General features: G+C 45.2%; 1 protein-coding gene across 3 annotated transcripts in view; it reads right to left on the reverse strand.

The window, feature by feature from the left end:
• Positions 1 to 27,212, reverse strand: part of LOC137546363 (aldehyde dehydrogenase family 3 member A2-like) — a 104,617-nt gene that overhangs the window by 66,829 nt on the left and 10,576 nt on the right. The window contains exons 1-2 of one of the 3 annotated variants that reach the window (XM_068268719.1): positions 24,610 to 24,662; positions 7,890 to 8,053 (exon numbers count right to left, since the gene is read on the reverse strand). In XM_068268719.1, coding sequence (XP_068124820.1) covers positions 7,890 to 8,045 — 156 coding nt within the window. In that variant the 5' untranslated portion in view covers positions 8,046 to 8,053; positions 24,610 to 24,662. Of the gene's footprint in view, positions 1 to 7,889; positions 8,054 to 24,433; positions 24,561 to 24,609; positions 24,663 to 27,212 lie in introns of those variants that run through there. The other 2 variants (XM_068268717.1, XM_068268718.1) reach the window with 2 other exon arrangements.

Raw genomic sequence — 27,212 nt, forward strand, 5'->3', positions numbered from 1 at the left:
CTTTTAAAAACTGTTTTTAACCACTTTTAATGCGGCGGGGAGCAGCGAAATTGTGACAGAGGGTAATAGGAGATGTCCCCTAACGCACTGGTATGTTTATTTTTGTGCGATTTTTAACAATACAGATTCTCTTTAAAGATCAAATGAAAACCTGAAAGGTGGGGAAACATTGTATGGCAGAAAAGGGCCGAGATGGTTTAAAAGGTGACTATCTCTCTATCCAACTATCCCATATCAGATGAAATTTATTTATGGCGTTCCTGTGAAGATAGATGAGCTTCTTGTATGAAAGAGTGCGATCTATCCTAGTTATCCAGGCTTGGAGTGTAGGAGATTCGGCTGAAAGCCATTTTTGAGCTATTTCTTGTCTAGCTTGGAATAAGGTTTGAGAGATAAGTATTCTAGTATTGTTGGATATAGAGTCATCTGTAATTAGACCTAAGATGCACATAGCAGGGTCCATCTTCACAGGGCAGCCCATTTTGTCATGTAAGAATTGTATTAGTTGTTTCCAGAAAATTGCAATGGGGGGGCATTTCCAGATTAAGTGAAAGAAAGTGGGAGTAGCGGCGGAACATTTAGGGCAAACGGGGGATATACTGGGGTCAAACTTAGCTAGCTTTAAAGGAGTAAGATAGGCTTGGTGGATGATGTATATCTGGGTAAGGCGTTCTCTGATAGATGGGGAAGTAAGTCTAGCCGCCTGAAGAATATCATCCCAGTCCTCATCATTAATTTCTAGTCCACATGCCACCCAATTTCTCCTGGAAGGAGCATTGTATATGTCCGATTTATGTTGAATAAGAATTGAGTATAGTTCTCCTATCATATGTTTCTGTTGACCATTATGGATCTTATCTATAATAAGGGATGTATGTGTAGGCACTACTAAGGTGCCAAATTGGGCTTTAAAGGCATGAGATAACTGGACATATCTAAAGTAGAATTTGGGCGAAAGGCCAAATCTGGAAGAGAGAGTCTCAAATGAGAGAAGCCTGCCTCTCTCCAAGATCTGGCCCAGGAAAACTATACCCTTTGACACCCAAAAATGGACATCAGGGAGGCCCATGAGTTCGGGGAGGTGGTGGTTGTTCCAAAGGGGAGTGTGGGATTCCATCTGAGTAGTAGGGAAATATCGGAGGTTCCACTGCCACACTTTAGTTGCTTGATCAAGAAGGGTGTGTGCTTTGGGGCCTCGAGGTAAGGTACCCCTCATAAGGTCTAGAGCAAGGGAAGCGCATCTGGGGTCCCCATCGTAGCCATATATTTCTGGGTTATAAGCCATGTCTGAAGAGAACCATGCTGCTATTTGCTGCAGCTGCGCCGCGATATAGTATTTTTGGAATGAGGGTAGGGCTAGTCCGCCCTCACCATTGGGATTTTGCATTAGTTTATAGCGTATTTTCGCCCGACCATTGTTCCATACTAAACTGAGTATTAATGACCTTAGGCGTTTAAAAAAGTGTTGGGTAATATAGACTGGGGAGTGGTGGAGAACATATAAAATTTTAGGGAGGAGGACCATTTTTACTAGGTTGACTCTGCCAGTCACAGAAAGGGGAAGTTTAGTCCAAGATCTGCTCTTGTCTCTGACCAGCTGGAGAAGAGGGTATACCTCGTTATGTATATATTGTTTGGGATCTAGGTGGATAGTAACTCCCAGATATTTAAATGATGTCACAATTTGCAGTGGTGTAGCAGGTACAGGTGATTCTGGGTCAGGCTGGTCCATAAGTAAGATTACTGATTTTCCTTTATTTAGGTGGAGGCCTGAGTAGTACCCAGATTCCTGGATTACATCTAGTGCTAGGTCTAAGGAGGGGCCTATATCAGCCAGATATAAAATGGTGTCATCCGCATACATGGATATTTTCTCATGTGTATGGGGAGTACGAAGACCGTGTATATTCGGATGATCTCTGATTCTGCATGCAAGGGGTTCAGCTGCTAGAGCATATAAAAGAGGGGACAGGGGGCACCCTTGCCTTGTACCTCTTTCAAGGGGAAAGGGTTCAGAGACCCAGGAGTTTGTGCATATGCGGGCACAGGGATTTGTATATAGTATTTGAACCCATTTCATGAACCTGTCTCCGAATCCAAACCTGGCAAGGACCGCCTGTAGATATGGCCATTCAACGGTATCAAAAGCCTTAGCCATGTCAAGCGAGGCTACCGCTCTCTGACCTGGGTTATTGTGTGCACACTGGAGGTTTGCCATAAGCCTCCGAATGTTTATGGCCGTATTCTTGCCAGGCATGAAACCCGTCTGATCAGGATGAACTAGGTCCAAGATTACAGTGTTAAGTCTAATGGCGAGTGTTTTGGCCAGGATTTTGGCATCAACCGGAAGTAAAGATATGGGCCTATAGGATTCACACAAGAGTATATCTTTCCCAGGCTTAGGAAGCACTACTATTAAGGCCTCACGCATTGAAGCAGGCAATGTGGCGTTTTCAAAAGCCTCGTCATACAGTTCTAGGAGTAAGGGCGATAGTTCCTCTGAGAACCTTTTATATATTTCGATAGGGATGCCATCGAGGCCGGGAGCTTTCTTGGAGGGGAAACTAGCTATTGCCATTTCAAGCTCGGATATGGTAAAAGGTTTGTCTAGCAGGTCACGTTGTTCAGGAGAAAGGCGTGGGAGATTAATTTCAGTTAAGAATATCTCAGAGTCTGCTTGAGTTGCTGGTGATTTAGTTTGATATAGGTTCTTATAGTATTCCCGAAATGTGGAGTTTACAATTTCTGGGCCCCGTACCTCCACACCCGCCTCATCTAGGATGGATGCAATTACAGGGGGTGCTGCATAGGTGCGTGAAATTTTAGCCAAAAGGGTACCAGTGCGCTCCCCTTGCTCGTAGTGTGTCTGTTTTTGAAAAAAAAGGGAGGATTTGGCCTTTTCTTCATGGTGTAGGGCAAGGCTTCTGATAGCACGCTGCCAACTCTCATAGTTAATGGGCTGTGGCTCCTGGAGATATTCCCGTTCTAGGAGGGATATCTGTGTCTGGAGTTTTTGCTCCTCTTGTACGTTTGATATTTTATGGGAGGAGACTGCTTTGATAAGGATACCTCTTAGGTAAGCTTTAAAGGTTTCCCATACTAGCATCCTATTATCCTCATCTCTATGAATGTGTATAAACTCTGTGATTTCTCTGCGTATCTTCTCATCTGCTCCAATGATATCCAACCAAAATGGGTTAAATTTCCATAGTTTGGGTGGAGGGGGAGTTCCCCATTGTATAGAGAGCTGTATAGGGGAATGGTCAGAGACCAGACGGGGTAGTAGCTTAATTTGTGATACCAGTGGAAGCAGATGAGGTGACGCCAAAACAAAGTCAATGCGCGATAGGGTACGGTATGTAGCTGAGGTACAAGTGTAGCCTGGCTCCCCAGGGTGCAAATGGGTCCATACATCTAGCATATTTATTTCATTTAAAAATAAAGAGAAGGAGGTTTCTTTATCTATTTGCGGAGGGAACCTGTCGTGTTTTGGATTTTGGACCGAGTTGAAGTCTCCCATCCATAGTGCGGGAATCCCAGGATATCTCATTATGAAGGATAGTCCCTCTTTAAGAGGGGTAACCGAGTACGGAGGGGGGACATAATATATCAATAAGAGGAGAGGCAAACACGCTATAGTGCAATTAAGAAAGATAAATCTACCCATTGGGTCAATTTGAGAAGCAATAAGTTGGAACTGAAGTTTCTTATTGATTAGAATTGATACTCCCCGTGAGGTCTGGGAAAATGTAGCATGATACGCCCACCCTACCCATCCCCTTCGAAGACTTAAGGTTTTGGTGCCAGACAGATGGGTCTCCTGAAGAGCCACTATGTCAGGTTTTTGTTTGTAGAGATAGGTTAGCAGTGTTTGCCTCTTTATCTTATCGTTCACTCCTCGTACATTCCATGTAATTAAGGTTAGCTGAGATGCCATTTGACAATGTATTCAAGTAATTTCCAATGTTCTATATCATTATAGAAATAAGATGTGTTCGTTCTATAGCTGCACGCGTATTGCTGAATCGCACCAGTTACAATAGTTACTAAAATTAGATCCCAATACCCACCCTGCCCTTCCTTTAAAACGAGGAGGGCTTTATCCCAAAACCCAATAACATATAACCAGCTAACATAGAAGCTATAACCTAACTCCAAGTAGTAGCTGAGGAGATAACACAACAGAAGCACAAGGTAGAGACACATTAGTGCTAAAGATGGAGGTTGCACTTAAGATCTGAGGAGGGAGGGTCCGTGCCCCTAAAAAGAATGGAGATGGCATATTCCATCAGGCACCCGGTCAATTACTGAGTTCAGTGTATGTTATGTGCCCAAGTCTCAGAGGTATCCCACATCCATTATGTCGCAATGCACTGTCAGCAACCAGGTATTGGAGAGGGGGAGAGGGGTGAAGAGGAAAAATAAGGGGGGGAGGGGGGAAAGGGGGATTAGGCCGGGGGGTTTAGGGAGGGAAGGGGAGAGGGGGGGTTTGAGTATGGAAAGAGGGAGGGATGGTGGGGTAAGGGGGTGCAGTGCAGAGACATCTGTTGTCGGTAACTGGCATAATGGAGGAAAAGACATTAGCCCATGTAAAACATAATAAAGCAGCAGTAGCTAATAATGATGCACAACATTGTGGTTGCTATTTCACTGAGCAGGCCTCCTTTTTAGGATCCATGATGTAGTAGGGACTAAAGTACAGCAGTTCTGCTTGCAGTAAAGTCCTCGGAGTCTTCGGTAGCCTATGTGGGTATCCAAATATATGCATATAAGTTTACATTTCAGGGAGATGTTGCATAGGCAGATAGTTAAGGCCACTGTGGGTATATTAAAAGTAAGTGCGTCACAGATCAGGACAGACATTGTTGCGGAGGGTAGTTAGAACTCTGAGGCGCTGGCCTCTAAGTTGGAAAAGTTCAGCAAGGCAACACAAGTGGGAGACCAGGCCTGTTCACCATTATCAGGGCGAGGGGTCTCTTGTGAGGTGTAAAGTGAAAGTTACTCACTGTTCAGGCGATCTTGGAGGTGACCGAGGGCTTCGCGGCCTAGCTTCGAGCCAGCTAAATACCTCTTGTGGGGCTGCAAAGAACTGGGTGCGGTTACCTTCTTCCACCCGCAGCCTGGCAGGATACATCATAGAGTATGGTATGTGTAGGTCCCGAAGGCGCTTTTTAGCTGCTGTAAATAATGCACGTTGCTTCTGGACTTCCAGGGAGAAGTCAGGATAAAAGGAAATTCTGGCGTTTTGATAGGTGATTTCCCCTTTGTTCCTTGCTGCACGAAGGATGGTGTCCCTGTCACGGTAGTTTAGGACTTTAAAGATGAAGTTGCGTGGTGGGGCCCCGGGTGGGGGTAACTTAGATGAGATGCGATGCGCCCGTTCTATAATGAATACTGAAGAGAAAGTATCTCTGCCAAAGATGTCGGTCAGGAGTGTTTCCGCGAACAGCTCAGGGTTGGGGCCCTCTACCTTTTCGGGGAGGCCTACGATTCTAATATTGGATCTGCGGTTCCTGTTTTCGAGGTCATCTTGCCTAGAGTGCAAAGTTTTAAGTTCCCGCTGCGTAGCTTGCATTGCTGGCTGCAGGGGCCTAGTAGAGTCCTCTAGCGAACTTATACGGTCTTCCGCTTGGGTGACGCGCGCTCTCAGGTTCTGCATGTCTTGCCTCACTAACGAGACATCTGTGCGGACCTCTTCCAGTTTAACAGTTATGGCAGCAAGACTTGCCTGACATGCTGAGACCCCCTCCAGGAGCTGCTCAAGCGGGCTTGGTGGTGGTGGTGGCTGGGAGGATTCATCTTCCGAAAGGTTGTCTGGAGTGCCCGAGACACTGGGTGCGTCGGCGCCATCTTGGCTGGTATGCTTGAATTGGCGAAGCTTCGCCGCCGCTTCGGTGGCTCTGCGAGTCATGACCGGGGAGAAGGGCTGTGGTTTGCGGGGATTCTTAGCTGTGTCCTGGGTGATATTAAGGGCAGCCAGGGTGCCGGCGAATATCTTTAAGACGGGTTTAAGCACGGAGCCTCTCCGAAGTGCGTCTCTACCTCATGAGCATCCGGTCACGCCCCCCACCATGGGCTTCTTGACTGCATTTCTGATCAGTGCTCTCCTTGTTCGGCCTGTGAGTTTAGGTGGACGGCCTTGTCTTGGTAGGTTTACAGTTGTGCCATATTCCTTCCATTTCTGAATGATCGCTTGAACAGTGCTCTGTGGGATGTGCAAGGCTTTGGAAATCATTTTGTAGCCTAAGCCTTCTTTAAATTTCTCAATAACCTTATCCCTGACATGTCTGGTGTGTTCTTTGGACTTCATGGAGTTGTTGCTCCCAATATTCTCTTATTCGTTGTTGCTCCCAATATTCTCTTGACATTAGATTACACACAGGTGCACTCTGTTTAGTCATTAGCACTCATCACACAATGTCTATGGGCAACTGACTGCACTCAGGCCAAAGGGGGCTGAATAATTATGCACACCCCACTTTGCAGTTATTTATTTGTAGAAAATGTTTAGAATCATATATGATTTTCGTTCCACTTCTCACGTGTATACCACTTTGTATTGGTCTTTCACGAGGAATTCCAATAAAATTGATTCATGTTTGTGGCAGTAATATGACAAAATGTGGAAAAATTCAAGGGGGCCGAATACTTTTGCAAACCACTATATGTATGAACCTGTCTTATTTACATTAAATATACCTTAAACTGCGCTATTGTTCCATCTGAAAATTATTATTGTGTTGCTATGGCTTATGCCAAATCAACAATTTATATACCTCGCAAAAATTATAATGGAGGTACATCAAAGAACCACAACTCCATTTACATATGTGCAAACAATGGGGAAAATAGCAACATGTACTACAGCTGCGTGCTTCAACTATCACCCATCAAACCTGGTTCCAATCATATGGGTATAAAATACATGCCTGGACACGTGTGCTCTAAGCCAGAAAGTTAGTCCATATGATGCATACAAAGAAGAAAAATGGTTTGGCACTGCGTTCCTGATTCCAATTAAAAGAGCTTTATTGAGCTTGGCTCCTCTGCATGTATAACAAATCGCTTAATCAGCATGTTATTAAAAAGTCACTTACCCATTGGAGGATGAATCAGGCTGTGGGGCAATGTGTAAGCGATGGTCCCGCCTAACGTCTGTTTCACTCTTACAGCGTCTTTAGAGGCATATGTGGCGCCATAGAGCGAAACGGACATTAGTCAGGCCGTCGCTCCCACATTGCCCCACAGCCTGATTCATCCTCCAACGGGTATGTGAATTTTTAATAACATGCTGATTTAACGATTTGTTAATACATGCAGAGGAGCCAAGCACAATAAAGCTCTTTTAATTGGAATCAGGATCGCAGTGTCAAACCACTTTTCTTCTTTGTATGCATCTCCATTTAGTACTGTTAACGCTTGTTCCGAGTCATTAACTGAGAGTGACAGGCAGCCAAACACTGGCATTGTAAAGCCTCGTACACACGCATGGCTAAAGTCGGCAGAGGCGGCCAATAACTACTGCTTCAGCAGATAGTCAGGTGTGTGTTAACAGAGGCCCCCGACCACCGCCCAGCGGATGAACTTAGCCGGGCGACAGCCAACTCCTTTGTGCACTCTGTTCCCCTGTCAGCCGTGTGATGTCAACGAAAGCACCGCTCTGCCATCCCTCTGACTCCTCCTGCATAGAAAGAGAACACATTAGCAGCTACACAGCTGACTCTGCGTCTGTACAGGCCGGCCCAGCAATGTCGCCTAGGAGATTGGTCCCAATTCCCGGCAGGCGCATCAGTCAAATGTGTGTACACACCTTTAGAATAGCAGCAAAAAGATTAACATAACACCTGGATCAGTCAGTAACTCATTAACGCTAAAAAAAGGGCACAAACCTTGTGCAAGTCTTCTTTTAAGGCCTTCCTGAACTCGGCATCATTTTCAGTCAACATCCTTCTGAAAGCTTTAAGCTGCTGTACTCGGAAGTCCAACGAGCGCGTCTTTCCAGTGGCAAAGGCCTTCCGGCTCCTGTCAACAATTTGTTTCATCATGGTGTACTCTAACAAAATAAAAGGTGCAATTAACTTCATTTATTCAAATAAAAAAAAAAAAAAAAAAAAAAGTTGAAAAGCAAGTTGCAGCACCTGGATTATGTGTCTTATGTATATTTCCGTCATTGTAAGATACCTGCTTAGCAAACATATGGAGTTTAATATAGGGATCAGTTATCTTAGTGAGGAACAATGAGGATCAAATTCCTACCTAACACACCCGCTTTCTCTACAATCTTCTATTCTTTCAGTACTATGATGTAAGCTACTGAGTAAATGTAATGTGAAATACTACAGTAAATTATATACTGACTGTTACAGCTCTTATAAGCAATCCCTACTTATAAGAGCTGTTTTTGCATAATTTCGGAACAATTTGCGTCTCATTGATCATCCCGATCAATGAGACGCAAATTGTTCCGAAATTATGCAAATTGTTATGCAAATGTATGCAGTTTGAAAACGGACCAATCAATTTAAACCATTTACATAAAAAAATTGCATAAATTTGCATCAACTCGGAACAATTTGCAGATCTGTGATCATCCCTGCATATACGTAAAGCTTGTATTCAGTAAGTTAGTCTGTATGGCTGTCCGCTAAATACATCAAGGGGGGAGGTATTTGAGCACATATGCTTAGTACCAAAAAATAGGTGAAAAACTATCAAAATTATTATATTATATTGTAGTAATTTTATTGATAAATAGTGAAAATATCACCAAGGAGAAAATGTAGGAGAAGTGAATTGAATAAGGGTCACTGTATGACTTCTGGCTAAGTAGCACAGTCTGCTCTATGAAGATAGAAGGTGGGAGACCTATAACCTTCATATTTTCTTTCGAGCACGTTGAATCCAGTGCAGGAGATTTGGGCGCAGCCAGCGCCACCATAGACCGTAATAGGAATTGCGGTTATAGCGGCGCACAGTGAGTAACTTTGGTGCCGTCAGAAGACGGAGCTGAAGTTACTTTTAAAACACTAATTCGGCTGCCAGCAATAGCTGGAAGCAGAACCACATAATTCCCCCACTATCCACATGGACCTGGAGGGGGAACAGTAATTAACGCTGGGATTTGTGCAGGAGCAGGCTAAGCCGTATAGCGGCTGTATTCTGCGCCCAAGTCTCCCGGCAGAGATTTCACTCGTACGCATTTTCTTTAAATGTCCCACAACGAAATAGGATAATTACAACTGGGAGATACTTAAAGGTGGCCATACACTCGTTAGATTAGCAGCAGATAGATCATCAGATAGATTTCTGATCTATCTGATGTGTTTAGGAACATTTTTTACTAGGAACAGATTTCCAATAGATTTCAATTTGAAATCTATTGAAAGTCGATCTGATGGCATATTTTTGCCATCAGATTTCCATTAGGGCCAATGCAAAATGATAAGCAATATCAACAGATCGACCTAGATTTTCCAGCCTGCCAGATTGATTGAAATCGATCGAAATCGGCCGCAAATCGGTCGATTGGTCAATCGATTTGCAATCGACCAATCGATCGCCCAAAAATCGGCTGAGTGTATGGGCCCCTTAAGATTTCCACTTGGAGCAATTAAGAACTATTGTTTCAGCCAAGGAAAGCCTTAAATGTATACCTAGCCTTTGGGCAGCAGGTTAGATCAGGGCCAGAACAAGGTTCTTCAGCACTTGAGGAGAAGGTTCCAAAGTGTGCCCACCCCAGTATAGGTAGCAAACTTGCCCCCAGTACAATAGCCAGATATGCCAGCATAAAGTATTAGATAGCCCCCTCCCCAGTATAATAGCCAGATGTGCCTGCCTCCTTAGTGTATTAGCCAGGTGTGCTCCCTAATTCCCCCCTCCCTTCCCAGTAGTAGCCAGCAGGGCCGGGCCGAGGCATAGGCTGGAGAGGCTCCAGCCTCAGGGCGCAGTGTAGGAGGGGGCGCACAATTCATTCAGCTGTCATTCCTAATTGTGTTTGAAGCAGAAAGTAATAAGAAAAGGAGATACATGGAAGTGACTACAAGCCAGATAACTAGAGATTAAGGTGTTGGGGGCCCTGGGGTGCCTCTTAGTCAAATAACAATCGTTGTGTGATGGCTGGGGTGGAGTGATGGAGGGGCGCACTTTGGTGTCTCAGCCTTGGGTGCTAGAGGACCTTGTCCCGGTACCTCAGTCCCTTTATCCCCCACAGTATAGTAACCAGATGTGCCCCCTACTGCCAGTTTAGTAGCCAGATGTGCTCCCCCTCCCCAGTATAGAAGGCAGTTGTGCTCTTCCTACCCAGGGTAAGAAGCCAGATATGTCCCCTCCCTCCCTAGTAGTAGCCAGATGTGCCCCTGTACCTCCCCCCAGTATATTATCCAGATGTACTTCCCTCCACAGGATAAGAAGACAGATGAGCCCTCTCTCCCCCCTCTTCCCAGGATAAAGTACCCAGATGAGCTCCCCCCTTCCTTCCCAGGATAAGGTAGCCAGCCTCCTTCCCCCCTCCCTAGCCAGGATAAAGTAGCAGATGAGTCCCCTTCCCTCCCCACCCAGTATAAAGTAATCAGAAGCACCCCCTCTCCCCGTCCCCAGGATAGGGTAGCCAGCCCCCTCTCCTCAGGATAAAGTAGCTACTATAGCTCAGTGACTCCTCCCCCACCCCTGCATACTTACACATATGAGCAGTAGCATCACATAAACATGCTTTGAACCAGCTTCAAGATTATTTATTTGGACTTCTGCAGTATCTCAGTGAGGACAGCAAAAGTAATCCAACAAATCTGAACTGGAGTTTTTAAATTTTTTTACAATTGTTTGCTACGATGTGGTTAGGGTTCCCACCATCATCTTGGCCATAGCAGATCATATTGAGGGTTGCCAAGAGGTCTGTGAAAAAGTGCTTGTACAGTACAACTGCAGCTCCATGCAATGTACACAGTGTAACGATCGGTGGGCGCAGAGAGTATCTGATTACCGGTGATCTGCAGTATCGCCGGAAATACAGATATATACCAGATTATAAGTGATCTGCAGTCTCACCGATAATCCGATATACAAACTAACCTCTGTTCGCCTGAGTAGAGTGTAGTGTTTTGGTGTAACAGTAACACTAGGAGGCCTAGGCCTCAGTGCAGCAAGGAGAACTGCACGGATTCCTTCCGCAGACCTGAGCTCTCCAAGACGGGAGGAGTCAGACTGACAGTAGGAAGGAAAGTCCGAGAGTGACACTCAGGAAGAAGTGTCACTAACAGGACTGGGAACCGCCTCCAATCGTGAGGTCGGTTCTCGAGGTCAGACAAGCCAGGTCGTACACACACGGACAGATAAAGTACAAATACAGTAGGCAAAGGCGGAGTCAAAGTACAGGCAGGGTTCGGCAACGGGGTATCAGATATATCGGGGTACAAAATCAGGAGGCAGAAACAGAGTCTAGGAACGAGCCGAGGTTCGGCAACAGAGTATCAGAAATATCGAGGTACAAGGTCAGAGTTCAGGAGGATAGTCGAGGCAGGCAAAAGTCATAACATATAATCACAATCAAACTAGTACTTTAGCTATCAAATATCTAGCTAAGTGTAGGATTACAGCTCCAGCTGGTCCCGGCACACTTCAGGATCTGACTACGGATCTGGGTGCTCCCACGTATGTGATCGCACGCCAGACAAAGAGCAAGTGAACAACCAGCAGTATATATACTCTAGGACCTTTCCAGGACCTCCCTAATTGCTGGTCCAATGAGAGCAGTGGAATTTGTCAGCTGACCCAGCTGGTCAGCCGACACCCTTCTAACTGCTATTTAAACTCTGCCTCTCTGCTCGCGCGCGTGTAAGTCTGAATCTTGGTGGACTATCAGTCCCAGCCACACCAGTACTGTCATGCAATGTATCTAGTGCGGGGGCCGCCTCTGATGCGGATTCCGCCGCACTGCCTATGCGGCACGCGGCGTTTTTTCCGCGTTGTGACGCCATGCTGGACGCGGAAACAGCCGCCTCACCTCGAGAGATGGCGGCTTCTCCGCGTTTCCTTACAGTACCCCCCCCCCCCGAGGAGTGGACTCCGGACAACTCCCACCAGGTTTCTCGGGGTGTAAGGCATGAAACTCCCTTTTTAATTCGTCTGCATGCATGCGCGTCCCCGGTACCCATTGCCTCTCCTCAATGCCATACCCTTTCCAGTGCACGAGGTATTGTACCGAGTTTTGTACAGAGCGTGAATCTAGAATCTTCTCCACCTCATATTCGTGTTGGGCATCTACCAAGACAGGAGGAGGAGGAGTGGGACCCACCTGGACTGCTGGCTTAAGAAGGGACACGTGGAAAGACCTCACCCCCCGCATGTTAGAGGGAAGATCAACGGTGTAAGTAACATCATTGACTTTCCTGACAACCGGGAATGGACCCACAAACCTGGGACCAAGCTTATTCGAAGGTTGTCTTAGGGTCAAGTGACGTGTGGACACCCAGACCAAGTCTCCTGGTCGGAACTTCCACTCCAGCGACCGTCTTTTGTCAGCTTGACCCTTCTGACTCAAAAAGGCCTTCTCCAGGTTACTTCTAACCGTCCCCCAAAGGTCCTTCAATGACTTTTGCCAGGCCTCCAGGGCTGGGAAAGGAGTGGAGGCTATAGGTAATGGGGAAAATTTGGGTGATCTCCCCGTCACCACCTGAAAGGGAGAGAATCCGGAGGACGAGTTTTTTAAATTATTCTGGGCAAATTCTGCGAAGGGCAGAAATCTGACCCAATCGTCCTGCGCCTCTGCCACATAACACCTTAAAAATTGCTCTAAAGACTGATTTATTCTCTCAGTCTGGCCGTTGGTCTGTGGGTGATAGCCCGATGAAAAAGATAGCTTTATGCCCATGAGGTGGCCAAAAGCTTTCCGAAACCGTGAGACGAATTGGACTCCCCTGTCTGAAACTATGTCTTCGGGAATGCCATGTAAACGGAAGACATGAGTGATAAACAACTCGGCCAATTCCTGAGCCGAGGGGAGTCCTTTCAAAGGCACAAAGTGGGCCATCTTACTAAAACGGTCGACTATCACCCAAATGACCGCCATACCTTCAGACCTGGGAAGCTCGCCCACAAAATCCATGGACAGGTGGGTCCACGGCTCATTCGGGGTGGGCAAAGGCTGCAACGTACCGACAGGTGCCAGCCGGGAGGGTTTACTCTTGGCACATATCAAACACTCTTCTACGTATTCCTTACAATCCGCTGCCAAGGAAGGCCACCAGGCGCATCTGGCTATCAAATCCTGTGTCCTGGATGCCCCAGGATGCCCTGCGTTCTTATGTGCATGAAACATCTCAAGAACCTGCAGGCGAAAAGGCAGAGGAACAAACAGGACCCCTGCGGGCTTCCCTTCCGGAATGTCTTGCTGAAAGGGAGCCAATGTCTCCCTCCAATCCTCCCAAGTTTCAGTGGCTGCCAGTATTAATTTCTGGGGAATAATGGTCTCTGGAATGGAGGGCTGTGCTGTCTCTGACTCAAAACATCTGGATAGAGCATCCGCCTTAACATTCTTGCTCCCTGGGGTGTACGTAATAATGAAAGTAAACCTGGAGAAGAACAACGACCATCGAGCCTGGCGAGGGCTCAACCTCTTAGCCCCCTCGATGTACTCTAGGTTTTTGTGATCGGTGTAAACCGTGATGGTATGTTCAGCTCCCTCTAACCAGTGTCGCCATTCCTCGAAAGCCAATTTGATGGCCAAGAGCTCCCTGTTTCCAATATCGTAATTCCTCTCTGCAGGGGAGAACCTGCGAGAGAAATACGCACACGGGTGCATTCTACCCTGCAAGCCTGACCGCTGTGACAGAACAGCCCCCACCCCAACCTCCGAGGCATCTACCTCCACAATGAATGGGAAAGAGGCATCCACATGTCTGAGGATGGGTGCTGAACAGAATAGGCCCTTCAGGGTGGCAAAAGCATGTAAAGCCTCAGGAGACCAGTGAGTGGTATCCGCCCCCTTCTTAGTGAGGCAGGTAAGGGGAGCAATGACAGTGGAGTACCCCTTTATAAACCGTCTATAGTAGTTGGCGAAGCCAAGAAAGCGCTGAAGGGATTTCAACCCAACCGGCTGTGGCCACTCCAGAACAGCGGAGACCTTGGCAGGATCCATAGACAGGCCTGTGGTGGAAATTATGTACCCCAAGAACGCAACAGATGTTACTTCGAAGATGCACTTCTCAAGCTTTGCGTATAACGAGTTCTGCCTTAACTGATTTAACACAAACCTCACATGGTTTCTATGTTCAGTGAGGTTGTTGGAGAAGATAAGAATATCATCAAGATAAACTAGTACAAATTTCCCCAACACCTCCCGGAATACCTCGTTAATGAGTTCCTGAAAAACGGCCGGAGCATTACATAACCCGAAGGGCATCACCAGGTACTCATAATGCCCGTCTGGTGTATTAAAGGCCGTCTTCCACTCATCGCCCCTTCTTATACGTATCAAATTGTACGCGCCCCGCAAATCTAGCTTAGAAAAAATCTTAGCGTCAGTAACCTGAGTGAACAAATTATCTATCAGTGGCAACGGATAGCGATTCTTTATAGTAATCTTGTTGAGACCGCGATAATCGATGCAGGGTCGCAAGCCTCCGTCTTTCTTTTTGACAAAAAAGAACCCTGCTCCAGCAGGTGACCGGGACGGGCGAATGAAACCCTTGGCCAAATTTTCACGGATGTACTCCTGCATGGCCAATTTTTCGGGCCCTGACAGATTGTACAAGTGATCCCGGGGGGGAACACAACCTGAACGGAGATCAATGGGACAATCGAAAGGACGATGTGGGGGCAATTTATCAGCTGCCTTGGGACAGAACACATCGGAAAATTCAGAATACTGATCTGGTACCCCTTCCACCTGAAATCTGGTTTGCCCCAAGGTCAACTTCCCCAAACACCGCTGAAAACAACGAGGTGACCAAGTGGTTAACTGACCCGTGGCCCAGTCTATTTGAGGTGAATGAAGTTGTAACCACGGCATGCCTAGGATAATAGTTGAGGTAGACATGTGCAATACAAAAAACGATAATTGTTCCCCATGCAGTGCCCCTATGGTGACCTTCACCTCCGGGGTCTGTGACAGAGCATGATTCCGTTGTAGAGGGGAATCGTCTACTGCCGTGACCTGAATGGGGGGTGTCACAGGAGTGAGCGGAATACCCAACTCCTGAGCAAACTTAAAGTTCATAAAATTGGCCGCTGAGCCTGAGTCAATAAAAGCCTCAGTGGCCACAGATTTCTTCTCCCATGTAACTGTACAAGGGAGAAGCAATTTCTTTTCTTTAAGGGGTGCAAGTGGCGTGCCTAGGGTGTCACCCCCCACTACTCCTAGGCAAATTCGTTCCCCGACTTGTTCGGGCAGTTGATCCATCATTCTCCGCCTTCGCTCCACCTGGGTCAATTTCGAACAACCAATCTGCATTGGTTCGGGTGGAGGCAAGGCCGGAGGAGATGAGACAGACGGAGGTGGCGTTACTAAGGGTGCAGCGGAGGGTGCCACATATGATGTTACCCTGGCACGGTGACTGCCCCGAATCTGCCTCTGATGGCGTAATCGACGGTCGACTCGAATGGCCGATGTGATGGCCTCATCGACTGTCCTGGGCTCGGGCAAGGTTAGCATTAAATCGGAGACCTCCTCCGACAACCCAGACAAGAAGTAATCCATGAGGGCAAAATTATCAAATCTGGCCGTGACTGACCATCTGCGAAATTCAGCCGCGTAATCCTCGACTGAACCCCTGTCTTGCCGCAAAAGTTTGAGCTTCCGCTCAGAGGTTGCCGCAAGATCAGGGTCGTCGTAAATTACGGCCATGGCCTTAAAGAATTCCTCTACCGAGGTCAGAGCAGTATCGGTAGGAGGCAGGTTGTATGCCCATGACTGGGAGTCACCAGTCAGTAAAGTTTTAATAAAGGTGACCCGTTGGGTCTCAGTCCCCGAGGATCGGGGTCTCAACTCGAAGTACGATAACACTCTACTCTGAAAATTCCGGAAGTCAGACTTGTGGCCGGAAAATTTATCTGGTACGGGCATACGTATGTCAGCACTAGGAGGGGATCGCACTGAATCAACTGACGTCTGGAGGGTTCGCACAGAGCCTGATAGGACATCAATCATAGTCTTGTGGCTACCCAGCACTTGGTTGATGTTTTCCACCGAAGTGGCAAGTGCGCCCAGACGGTCAGTGTGTGCGTCCATTTGCATTTTTTGGTCTGGCGTTCTGTAACGATCGGTGGGCGCAGAGAGTATCTGATTACCGGTGATCTGCAGTATCGCCGGAAATACAGATATATACCAGATTATAAGTGATCTGCAGTCTCACCGATAATCCGATATACAAACTAACCTCTGTTCGCCTGAGTAGAGTGTAGTGTTTTGGTGTAACAGTAACACTAGGAGGCCTAGGCCTCAGTGCAGCAAGGAGAACTGCACGGATTCCTTCCGCAGACCTGAGCTCTCCAAGACGGGAGGAGTCAGACTGACAGTAGGAAGGAAAGTCCGAGAGTGACACTCAGGAAGAAGTGTCACTAACAGGACTGGGAACCGCCTCCAATCGTGAGGTCGGTTCTCGAGGTCAGACAAGCCAGGTCGTACACACACGGACAGATAAAGTACAAATACAGTAGGCAAAGGCGGAGTCAAAGTACAGGCAGGGTTCGGCAACGGGGTATCAGATATATCGGGGTACAAAATCAGGAGGCAGAAACAGAGTCTAGGAACGAGCCGAGGTTCGGCAACAGAGTATCAGAAATATCGAGGTACAAGGTCAGAGTTCAGGAGGATAGTCGAGGCAGGCAAAAGTCATAACATATAATCACAATCAAACTAGTACTTTAGCTATCAAATATCTAGCTAAGTGTAGGATTACAGCTCCAGCTGGTCCCGGCACACTTCAGGATCTGACTACGGATCTGGGTGCTCCCACGTATGTGATCGCACGCCAGACAAAGAGCAAGTGAACAACCAGCAGTATATATACTCTAGGACCTTTCCAGGACCTCCCTAATTGCTGGTCCAATGAGAGCAGTGGAATTTGTCAGCTGACCCAGCTGGTCAGCCGACACCCTTCTAACTGCTATTTAAACTCTGCCTCTCTGCTCGCGCGCGTGTAAGTCTGAATCTTGGTGGACTATCAGTCCCAGCCACACCAGTACTGTCATGCAATGTATCTAGTGCGGGGGCCGCCTCTGATGCGGATTCCGCCGCACTGCCTATGCGGCACGCGGCGTTTTTTCCGCGTTGTGACGCCATGCTGGACGCGGAAACAGCCGCCTCACCTCGAGAGATGGCGGCTTCTCCGCGTTTCCTTACACACAGCAAGCGTTTTCTTTCTTTTTCATTTTGAACAACTGAAGTACAGCTAGAGTATTTTAGCTCTCACTGTCTATTACTGTATAAGAGGACAATCACACAAATGTTAGAATTACAAAATGTTCAGCAATTTCCATTATTTTTGGATTTGACCCAGATGAAGGCGGTAATCTTTTACAACCCAATAAGCAGGCTATTTACATAGTAAATCCAAGAAAGATTAAAGGCCGTAGAATATACCAACGCATCATAAAAATAAAACACCCCCAAACTAAGAATCTAGTATATCACCCACAAGATATAGTAGAAGCCCTCGCCTCATACTATGAGACCTTATATAACCTTCAAACAGATCCAAACACTCACGTCCCCTCTCCAATGGAAATTGATAAATACTTGGAAAAAGTCAAACTACCAGCCTTATCTGAATTTGAGAAAAAATACACAGGAGTACCTTTCCACCAGCAGGAAGTACAACTTGCCATTAAAACTTTAAAAAAGGATAAGGCACCAGGGGTCGATGGCTTCACTAATGCATACTACCAAAAATTTAGTGATACTTTAGTCAAACCTCTTACTGAAATGTTCAATGAGGTAGCAACCCTTGGTGCCTTCCCCAAGGAAAACCTTTCAGCCATAATAACTACAATCCCCAAAGCGGGGAAAGACCCTACGGATCCTGGAAATTACAGGCCTATATCGCTCCTCAACACTGACATCAAGATCTATGCTAGAGTCATTGCGAATAGGCTTGCCCCCCTGATTCCACAGTTAATCCACCCTGATCAAGTGGGATTTGTTAAGGGGAGATCGACTAATGATGATACTAGGAAGGTACTTGCTTTGTTGCATGAACTTAGACTCTGTCGGACGCCTACTCTCTTCGTCTCCTTGGACGCTGAGAAGGCGTTCGACAGAGTCAATTGGGTATACATCTCGAAAGTTTTGTCAAAGTTTGGTATGTCAGAATTTTTACACAAAGCTATATCTGCATTATATGGTCAACCATCTGCAAGAGTATCTTCCTCAGGCTCCACTTCTTCTTCCTTCAATATCACTAACGGAACTCGCCAAGGTTGTCCCCTTTCACCCTTGATATTCATCTTAACATTAGAACCTTTAGCCCAGAAAATAAGAGATAATCCCTCAATCCACGGTGTACCCCTTAAATCATCAAACACTAAACTAGGCCTATACGCCGACGACATACTTCTCTATTTACAGAAACCCCTTACTTCCCTCCCCAATTTAAATAAGGAATTAGAACACTTCTCAAAGATTTCATTTTACAAACTGAACCATACGAAAACAATTATCCTTCCCTGTCATGTACCCAAAGCCACGATAGACAAACTAAAGAAGCGATGTCAATTCACCTGGACAGACAAATCTGTAAAATATCTGGGTATCCAGATTACCCCCACAGTAGCCCAACTATTTAGAGAAAACTACCAACCTTGGTTATCCAAACTAAAATCACAGCTAGAAAACCTCAATAAATTAGAATTTTCCTGGATAGGCAGAGTAAACGCCTTTAAGATGATGATACTCCCACAACTCCTCTATTTATTTAGAAATCTCCCCATTAGAATACCCCAACAATTTTTCATTAGCCTACAAAAATTACTCAATAAATTCATCTTGTTAAACAAACATTCAAGATTTTCAAACAAAATATTAACGCTCCCTATCTCTAAACTTGGTTTTGGTACCCCAGACCTTGAAAAATATTATCAAGCGATCATAATAGAACAATCTAGAACAGTTTGGTCAGGAGACTCTTCAAAACAGTGGTACACCATCGAAGAGGAACAATTAGCTACTGGATCCTACAAGCTATTTCTTCTGTCTAGATTAGTTTGGAAGGTCCAACAAAATACAAAAAACCCAGTTTCAGCCAATATGCTTAGAATCTGGAAAATATTGCTGAAAATCTATAAAAAAGATACTCTAGCTGTTGAGATGCCTACTCCTCTGGCAACACTCAATGCTGTTATTAAGGGTATAAGCTCAACAATCGAAAACTGGACTTCCTGCGGCATTATGGACATAAAGGATTTGCTTGTGGATTCTAAAATTAGGCCATTTGAAAACTTGATCGAACTATATAATATTTCCAAAACCGATGAACCAACTTATCTTAAAGTGCATAGATTCCTAGCCAGACACCCCCCAACTCCAATAATTATCCCACCAAAAATTAAAAAACTAATTCTACCTGAAAAAACAAATCTGAAAGGCACATCCACTATATACAAAACAACATTAGAACTTAAAGATGAAGCACCCACTTGGCAACTTAAAGCTTGGCAAGAGCTTCTACAAACCGAAATTAGTCAGGAAGCCTGGGAACTAGCCTACAAATCTTTAAAGAAATCCTCACACTGTACTAACCACCAAGAAAGTTTCCTTAAATGTGTGTGGAAATGGTATATGTCACCAGAAAAGATCAGTAAGTTTGATCATAAAGCCTCCCCCCTCTGCTGGAGAGGATGTAATGAAAATGGTTCTCTTCTACATATATTCTGGAGCTGCCCCAAACTTCGAAAGATGTGGAAAGACATAGAATCTTGCCTCAAAAAACTCCCAGTATCATTGGAAACTATACCCCCTTCTATGTCCCTCTTGCACCTTGGGACTATGGACCTGCCCCCCAAAGAACGACTAATAATGAATCATATTTTTATCACTACTAGACACCTAATTGCTAGTAATTGGAAATCTACATATGTACCCCAGATTGACGAAATATTAAAAATTGTTGAAGCTAACCTATTGGCTGAAAAGTCATGGGCCATTAGGAATGGCAATGTTCAGTCGTTTTCGGGAAGAGCAGGTTTATGGTCCATTATATACCCTGAGACAACCCTGAGCGAGTTCTAAGATGCCCTAACTATACTCTCTACTCTGGAGAATCTACGAAGTCCTCTTACTAAGGAATACAAAATATAACAGAGATATCAACATAAATAAATACCATAATTATACTGGAATGCACGTCTTGAGACATATGTCTGATAACCTGTGGATATTTATCTTATATATCTGAGAATTCAATACATCATACATATGATTCCTGGGAATGTTACTGTCCAACGTATATGGTTATTGTTATTTGTTTAATTTGGGTTTTGTTGTTATAGACTGGCAGATTTAGCTATTTTTAGCTAAATTACTCCAGTTCGGTTATTATTTAATAGCTACTATGTTATTAAAGATATAGTCCCATAAGGACTGAAGGTCACAATACATACAACCCCCAACAATAAGATATCTTTTAGATTAGATTGATATACGTGGATGCCCTCTTTTTGGGAATAAAGGGATATTACTTCCTATCCCAGATAGAAGGGTATCTTGTATTACCAATAAACAAACAAAGCAAACCAAACGAATATAATGCAACAAAGTAATTACTACTCATAATAAACAATAAGAATATATAGTAATTCATAATATATCACAATACTTCACAACTCCCCTGACCAATACAGAGGTCAACACTGGAATCTGTCTATGACCTCTCCGGACTCTATCTATGGATCAGATTATTTTAGAGCTTGTGCCATACCTACCCTTTTCCACCAATCAGAACAGTGGACTGTCTGAAATCTCTGTAGGGTGGTCCATTCCCCCATTTTTCAGACAGCCAAGTTCAACTCAAGATCTAATTTCATAAGTATTAGGATCAAGGTACAAGCTTTGAGGATTCAACTACCAAATATAGAGTCTGGAAGACATAGAACACAATCCAATCCAGCAAAACAGAAATGTTTTATATATGAGCAAATTCTACCAGAAATAATCAAAGAATTACACACAACAACCTCACCAATACTATTGTAAATACTCTGTTGACTGTATAACACACAACTACTTACCCTACTACACTGTATACTGTACTTTATATATACTTTTATTTATTTGTACTGTAAGCTTTAACTGTAAACTTATATGCTATACTGTCAACTGCATTATCAAACATTTAATGTCATAATGTGACTGTTTATGTATAATTTGAAATTCTTTAATAAAAATTATTGAAACCTACATAGTAAATCCAGTTCTGGTTATAAAAATCCCCACCTGGAGATGCCTTAAGGTGCCCATCGATAATACAATCTTAGTAAAAATAACACCAGTGCCTATACAAAGAATATGATTAATATAAATATCTCTAATAAAAATTGAAGCCAAAAGTCTGGAAGGGAGGAAGCCCCGCAGATGTATAAAAGGTAAAGTGAGTGGAGGTAAGTAATAAGAACAGCCTTGCCTCTTGTAAGGAGGTTAAGAATATTATTTGACACAAATAATTGACAAAAACTCCTTACACGAGCTAAGACTGTTCTTATTACTTACCGGTAACTCCACTCACTATACCATTGTTTTACACATCTGGGGTGCCTCCTCCTATCCGGCACTGTCTTCTCCATCTTCTTAGGGGCCACCTTTGTGATTGCATCCAGTTCCTTTACTTTCTGGAGTGTGACCCAGAGACCACTTGGTCCCTCAACAGCTTCCCAGGTGGCTCCTGTCCCCTGCTGGACAGCATGATAGCCTGACCGATTATGGGCAGGTACAGAACACTCCTGGCTACAGGGGCACGTGCGCGGGCAGGTATGCGCGATGAAGCACGACTCGGCTAGGCTATCGGGCCGTCTAGAAGGGACAGGAGCCACCCAGGGAGATAGTGAGGCACCAATCGGCCTCAAGGGGGCTTAAGGAAGCCCCGGGTAAGTACAGAAACCCCCCCACACACACACACACACACACCACCACCAGTAGCTTCAAACCATTTATATATTTTATCCTATGTATTAAAAATCATTTAGATCTTTTTTTTTCCTATTAGCTTTATTGAAAGGAAACCTCAGATGGGGCAAGAAAAAAATATGTATACATACCTGGGGATTCCTCCAGCCCCCTGCAGACTGATCACTCCATCACTGTTTCCCTGGGCTGCTCCGATCGAGGCTGGATGGCCTGGTACATCGCTGAAGTCGCACGCATGGCCGGACTGCATCTGTGCCGATTGAAGCCATGTGGCAGATGTACCAGGCCACCTAGCGGAGGATCAAAGTGGCCTGGGAAGACGGCGAGAAGTGATAGGCCTGAGGGGGGCTGGTGGAAGCCCCGGGTATGTATACTTTTTTTGTTTCGCCCATCTCAGGTACACTTTAATGCTTTAGACTATATATTACATTTGAGTTTCAACCCAATTTAAATCCAATTGCCATTTGTTGGATCATTACAGCAAACTGTCTAATGCAGCTGTCTCCTGCAATACACTATACCTAACCATAGAAACGGGTTATGTGTTTATTATATTTATAAAGCACCAACACATTACACAGTGCTGGACATTAGTTTAGGTTGAGTACAAGGTAATGCTTAGTCAGTCACTGGATGGGAGCATGGAGATTAGGCAAGTTGAGTTCACTCAAATGCATAGCATGTTTGCACAGGTGCATGATCAGGTAGGACCCAAAAGGAGGAGGACCCTGCCCAAAGGCTTACAATCTAGAGGGAGAGGTAGGGACACGAAAGGTAGGGGACCACAGTTCAGCTGCAGGTTTACAGCACTTGTGAGGGGTGGTAGGCCAGAGTAAAAACTTTCGTTTTGAGGGCCTTCTTGAAGATGTTGAAGGAGGGGGCTTCCCTAATGGGTGGAGGTAGGAAGTTCCATAGTGTTGGTGCAGCTCTTGAGAAGTCTTGGAGGAGTGCATGGGATTGGGTGGTGCGGGGGGCAGTCAGGCGAAGTTCATTAGAGAAGCGGAGTGAGCGGCTAGGTGTGTACCTCTGAGTGAGATTGGAAATGTAGGTTGTATAGGTTTTGTGGACAGATTTGTAAGTCAGGCACAGTATCTTGATTCTGGACTGGATAGGAAGTCAGTGGAGGGATTCACAGAGGGGAGCCGCCGTGGTAGAGCGATGGGAGGAGTGGATAATTCTGGCTGCCGCATTCATGATGGACTGCAGCGGGGCAATTCGGGTCATAGGAAGACCAGACAGAAGGGCATTGCAGTAGTCAAGGCGGGAAATTATGAGGGCATGGATGAGGAGTTTGGTGGTGGCAGAGGTCAGGAAAGGGCGGATCTTGCAGATGTTACGGAGGTGGAAGTTATGGGACTTTGTGAGGTTTTGGATGTGGGGAGTGAAGGAGAATGCGGAGTCCAGGGTGACACTCAGACAGCGGGCTTAAAAGGTAGGGCGAATGGTAGTGTGGTTAACAGTGACATGCACATCTGGGAGGTTTAGGCATGGCTGGGGTGGGAAGATCATTAATTCTGTTTTGTCTAGATGTGTTGACTGACCACTGCTGATATATATACTTCCTGATTGGACAAAGTCAGGAGGAACATCCTTTAGATTCACATATGTGGGGCCTTTTTTTCAGGCTTTTTCAAATTTTAATATAATATTTGTTAAACAAACAAAAAGCCTGTACACAATTTTATCATTAGGCCCCTAAGTGTCTCTTTTTTTGCAGAGGTCAGTGAAAAGATAATTATTTCCTAGGGAGGAGCCAGGAGAATCTGGAGCACTGAAGAAAATTAAGTGCACTTCAGCAAAGCTAACAATATGAATTTCTGGACAGAAATGTCGACATTTGGAACAGGTTCGATTCCGCAAGTAAATGATCCATATTCAAGAAGTCTGGAGCCAAAGGGGGGAAACTTTACGAAGACATGAACATCAGCACAGACCATGTCATCACTCTACCTTCCACTTATCAGTGCAAAAACCCACCATGCTTTGCAATAGTAAACAGCTTATCCAAATGCTGTTTATAGAGCTGACATACCATACATCCGGGAGTGTTTACTGCAGCTGTGCTCCAGCCATCTTTGTAATGATGGATTCTAAGCAATATACTGCTATGTACTGTTTACATGCAAAAGATCAGTAGGCATCTTAAGAGAAACTTGATAGAAAAAAAAGTAGTAGGGGGAAAGAAAATAAATCAATACATTGCAAAGTGAGAAGTAAAAAAAATAGAAGAGATCCAGAAATGAATGATATTCGCCATGTAATTCGTACATGTTGTTTTATCCACAATAAACCTGCATGTGATTGCACGCACGCACACACACCTACCTCAATCCTCCCAGTATAGAGCTGTTAGCATCTGGTGTAGCCTGTGAAAAGATACTTCCCCTCATTACTCCTGTATCATACCCCAAGGACACGCAATTCTCTGCAGTTCCTGGCTGTTTACAGAGAGCTCCTCCTCGTCAGCATGACATGCACTATTCACACCACAGATACCTTACCTGAGCCAAGGATACGAAAGGCCAGTGATTTACACAGGCAATTCAGAAGTAGCAAGGATTTTCAGCAGAGCATGACCTATCACACAGATTTTCTTCATTAATAGTTAAACAAAGATAACATATCACTGATCTTATTATATTGTAGACACTGACCAAAGCTCATAACTTTAGAAAAAGACAAACAATCATAATATATCATATCACTTTCTTTGATTGAGTATTACCGGTGAAACGCGAAAAATTAGAATATCGTGCAAAAGTTCATTTTTTCAGTAATTCAATTTAATCACTTCACCCCCAAGGGATTTTACCTTAATGGACCAGAGTAATTTTCACCAGTCAGTGCTCTTCCCTTTCATTCACCAATAACTGTATCACTACTTATCCCACCTAATCGATCTATATAGTAGAATCTTGTTATAGTAAACTCTGATATAGTAAACTCAGTCCTCAGTACCCAGCAAATGCATCTGTATAAATATACAATGTATGACCAATTCTAATAAACAGTAGCAAGAAAAAGTATTTGAATCCTTTGGAGTTATATGGATTTCTGCACAAGTTGGTCATAAAATGTGATCTGATCTTCATCTAAGTCACAACAATAGACAATCACAGTGTAACGATTGTGGAACTTTCTCCGTGATCGGCGCACAACGCGTGCGCTGATACAGTGCAGTGCAGTGGCTGGATAGTGTAATGGTTAAGGGCTCTGCCTCTGACACAGGAGACCTGGGTTCGAATCTCGGCTCTGCCTGTTCAGTAAGCCTGCACCTATTCAGTAGGAGATCTTGGGCAAGTCTCCCTAACACTGCTACTGCCTATAGAGCGCGTCCTAGTGGCTGCAGCTCTGGCGCTTTGAGTCCGCCAGGAGAAAAGCGCAATATAAATGTTCTGTGTTTGTCTGTGTTTGTTTGTTTGATACGGCGGAAATCCTCCACAAGCGTATAATTGCAGGAACCCAGCAAAAGGTGCTACGCACCCGTAGAGGGAAATTCCTGTCGGCAGATGGCGCTGAGGAGTGCAGAGGAACCAATCCTCTGTACCTCCACGGATGCCAGACAGGAATTGTACGAAGTGCAGAACGCAATCGCAAGAGAAGCGATTGCGAATGAGAACGAGCAAAGGGACAGGTTGTGTGTGTGTGCGCCAATCTAGTCGCCACCCCGCGACAGCGCACACACAACAGCAGATACGAAACAGAAACGCAACCGCAAGAAAGGCGATTGCCAAAAGTGACACAAGGCAGATCAGAACAGAATACGAGGATAGCAAAGGCACAGCAAATGATACAATGAGGAGATACGGAAAATAACAAAAGCTAACTGAACGCGAACACCGCACTCATTCGCAACAGTGCACGCGTTCATGCGCGGTCTCCACGTGATAAGCACAATAGAGACAAGCACGCCTAACTAACCATCGACAGACGAACATGTAACAGAGGACGCGAGCGCTTGCTTAACGGTTACCTCACAGAGCCTCCAGCAAGCATTCGTAGCAGACAAGACAGATACACGAAAACAGGGACAAGCGAGAGATAGGATCCACAGCACTAGCGAAAGTGGCTAGAGCGATCTAGGAAGACAGAACAGAAGGATCCACAGTACTAGCGCAGGATGCTAGTGCGATCCGGGTACAGAGTAGCAGAACAGAAGGATCCACAGCACTAGCGCAGGATGCTAGTGCGATCCAGGGAGACAGAACAGAAGAATCCACAGCACTAGCGGAAAGTGGCTAGCACGATCCAAGGAGACAGAACAGAAGGATCCACAGCGCTAGCGCAAGATGCTAGTGCGATCCAAGTGAGACAGATCAGAAGAGATAGCTGGTAGCAACCGCTGCACCAGCTATACTCCAAGAACAGAGATCAGAACGATTTCCTGTCGACCACCGCTGGGACAGGACAATCGCAACAGAACAAACAAAACAGATAAGCAATCCTAACTGCACTAGGGGAACCTGCCTAGCACAGTTTCAGAAATTACTCTAAGCTGAACTTCAAACAAAGAGTAAGGCTGACACTCCTCCAGGAGTGTTTCACAGGAAGGAATCCTTATGACCAGCCAAGCATTGTGGGAAACACATAGTACTCATAGTACACGCCTCCAATGAATGTGGCCAGGCAATTTTCATGACAACGTATGCAAATTCCTCAGCAAGCACAAGCTGCAAAACTGACAGAAGCTCTCCTTTCCAGAGTCCTGCAGCATGCAAACCTAAACAATGGTCAAAAAGCTGCCTGCCTGCACAGGCAGCTGAGCAGATCATTACACACAGTCTGCTTAAATTAATACCACACAAATAAATAAATGGTTCCATGTTTTTATTTAACACACTGTAGCGATTGGTGTAGCAACACAGACGTCTAATTATGTGTGATCTGCAGAATCACCGATAATACAGACGCTATGCCTGATTATGTGGTGATCTGCAGAATCACCAATAATGCAAGTATAGCTAGCAGAATAGCAAGGTGTATAGTGCTTGGTGCAACAGTAACTGAATAGTTTAACTAGACCTCACCAGAGGAGCTGGTAGGCACTATTGGTACAATAACTGAATAGTTTTGCTAAACCTCACCAGAGGAGCTGGTGGGTACT

The sequence above is a fragment of the Hyperolius riggenbachi genome, chromosome 2, assembly GCF_040937935.1.
Source record: "Hyperolius riggenbachi isolate aHypRig1 chromosome 2, aHypRig1.pri, whole genome shotgun sequence".
Lineage (NCBI taxonomy): Eukaryota > Metazoa > Chordata > Amphibia > Anura > Hyperoliidae > Hyperolius > Hyperolius riggenbachi.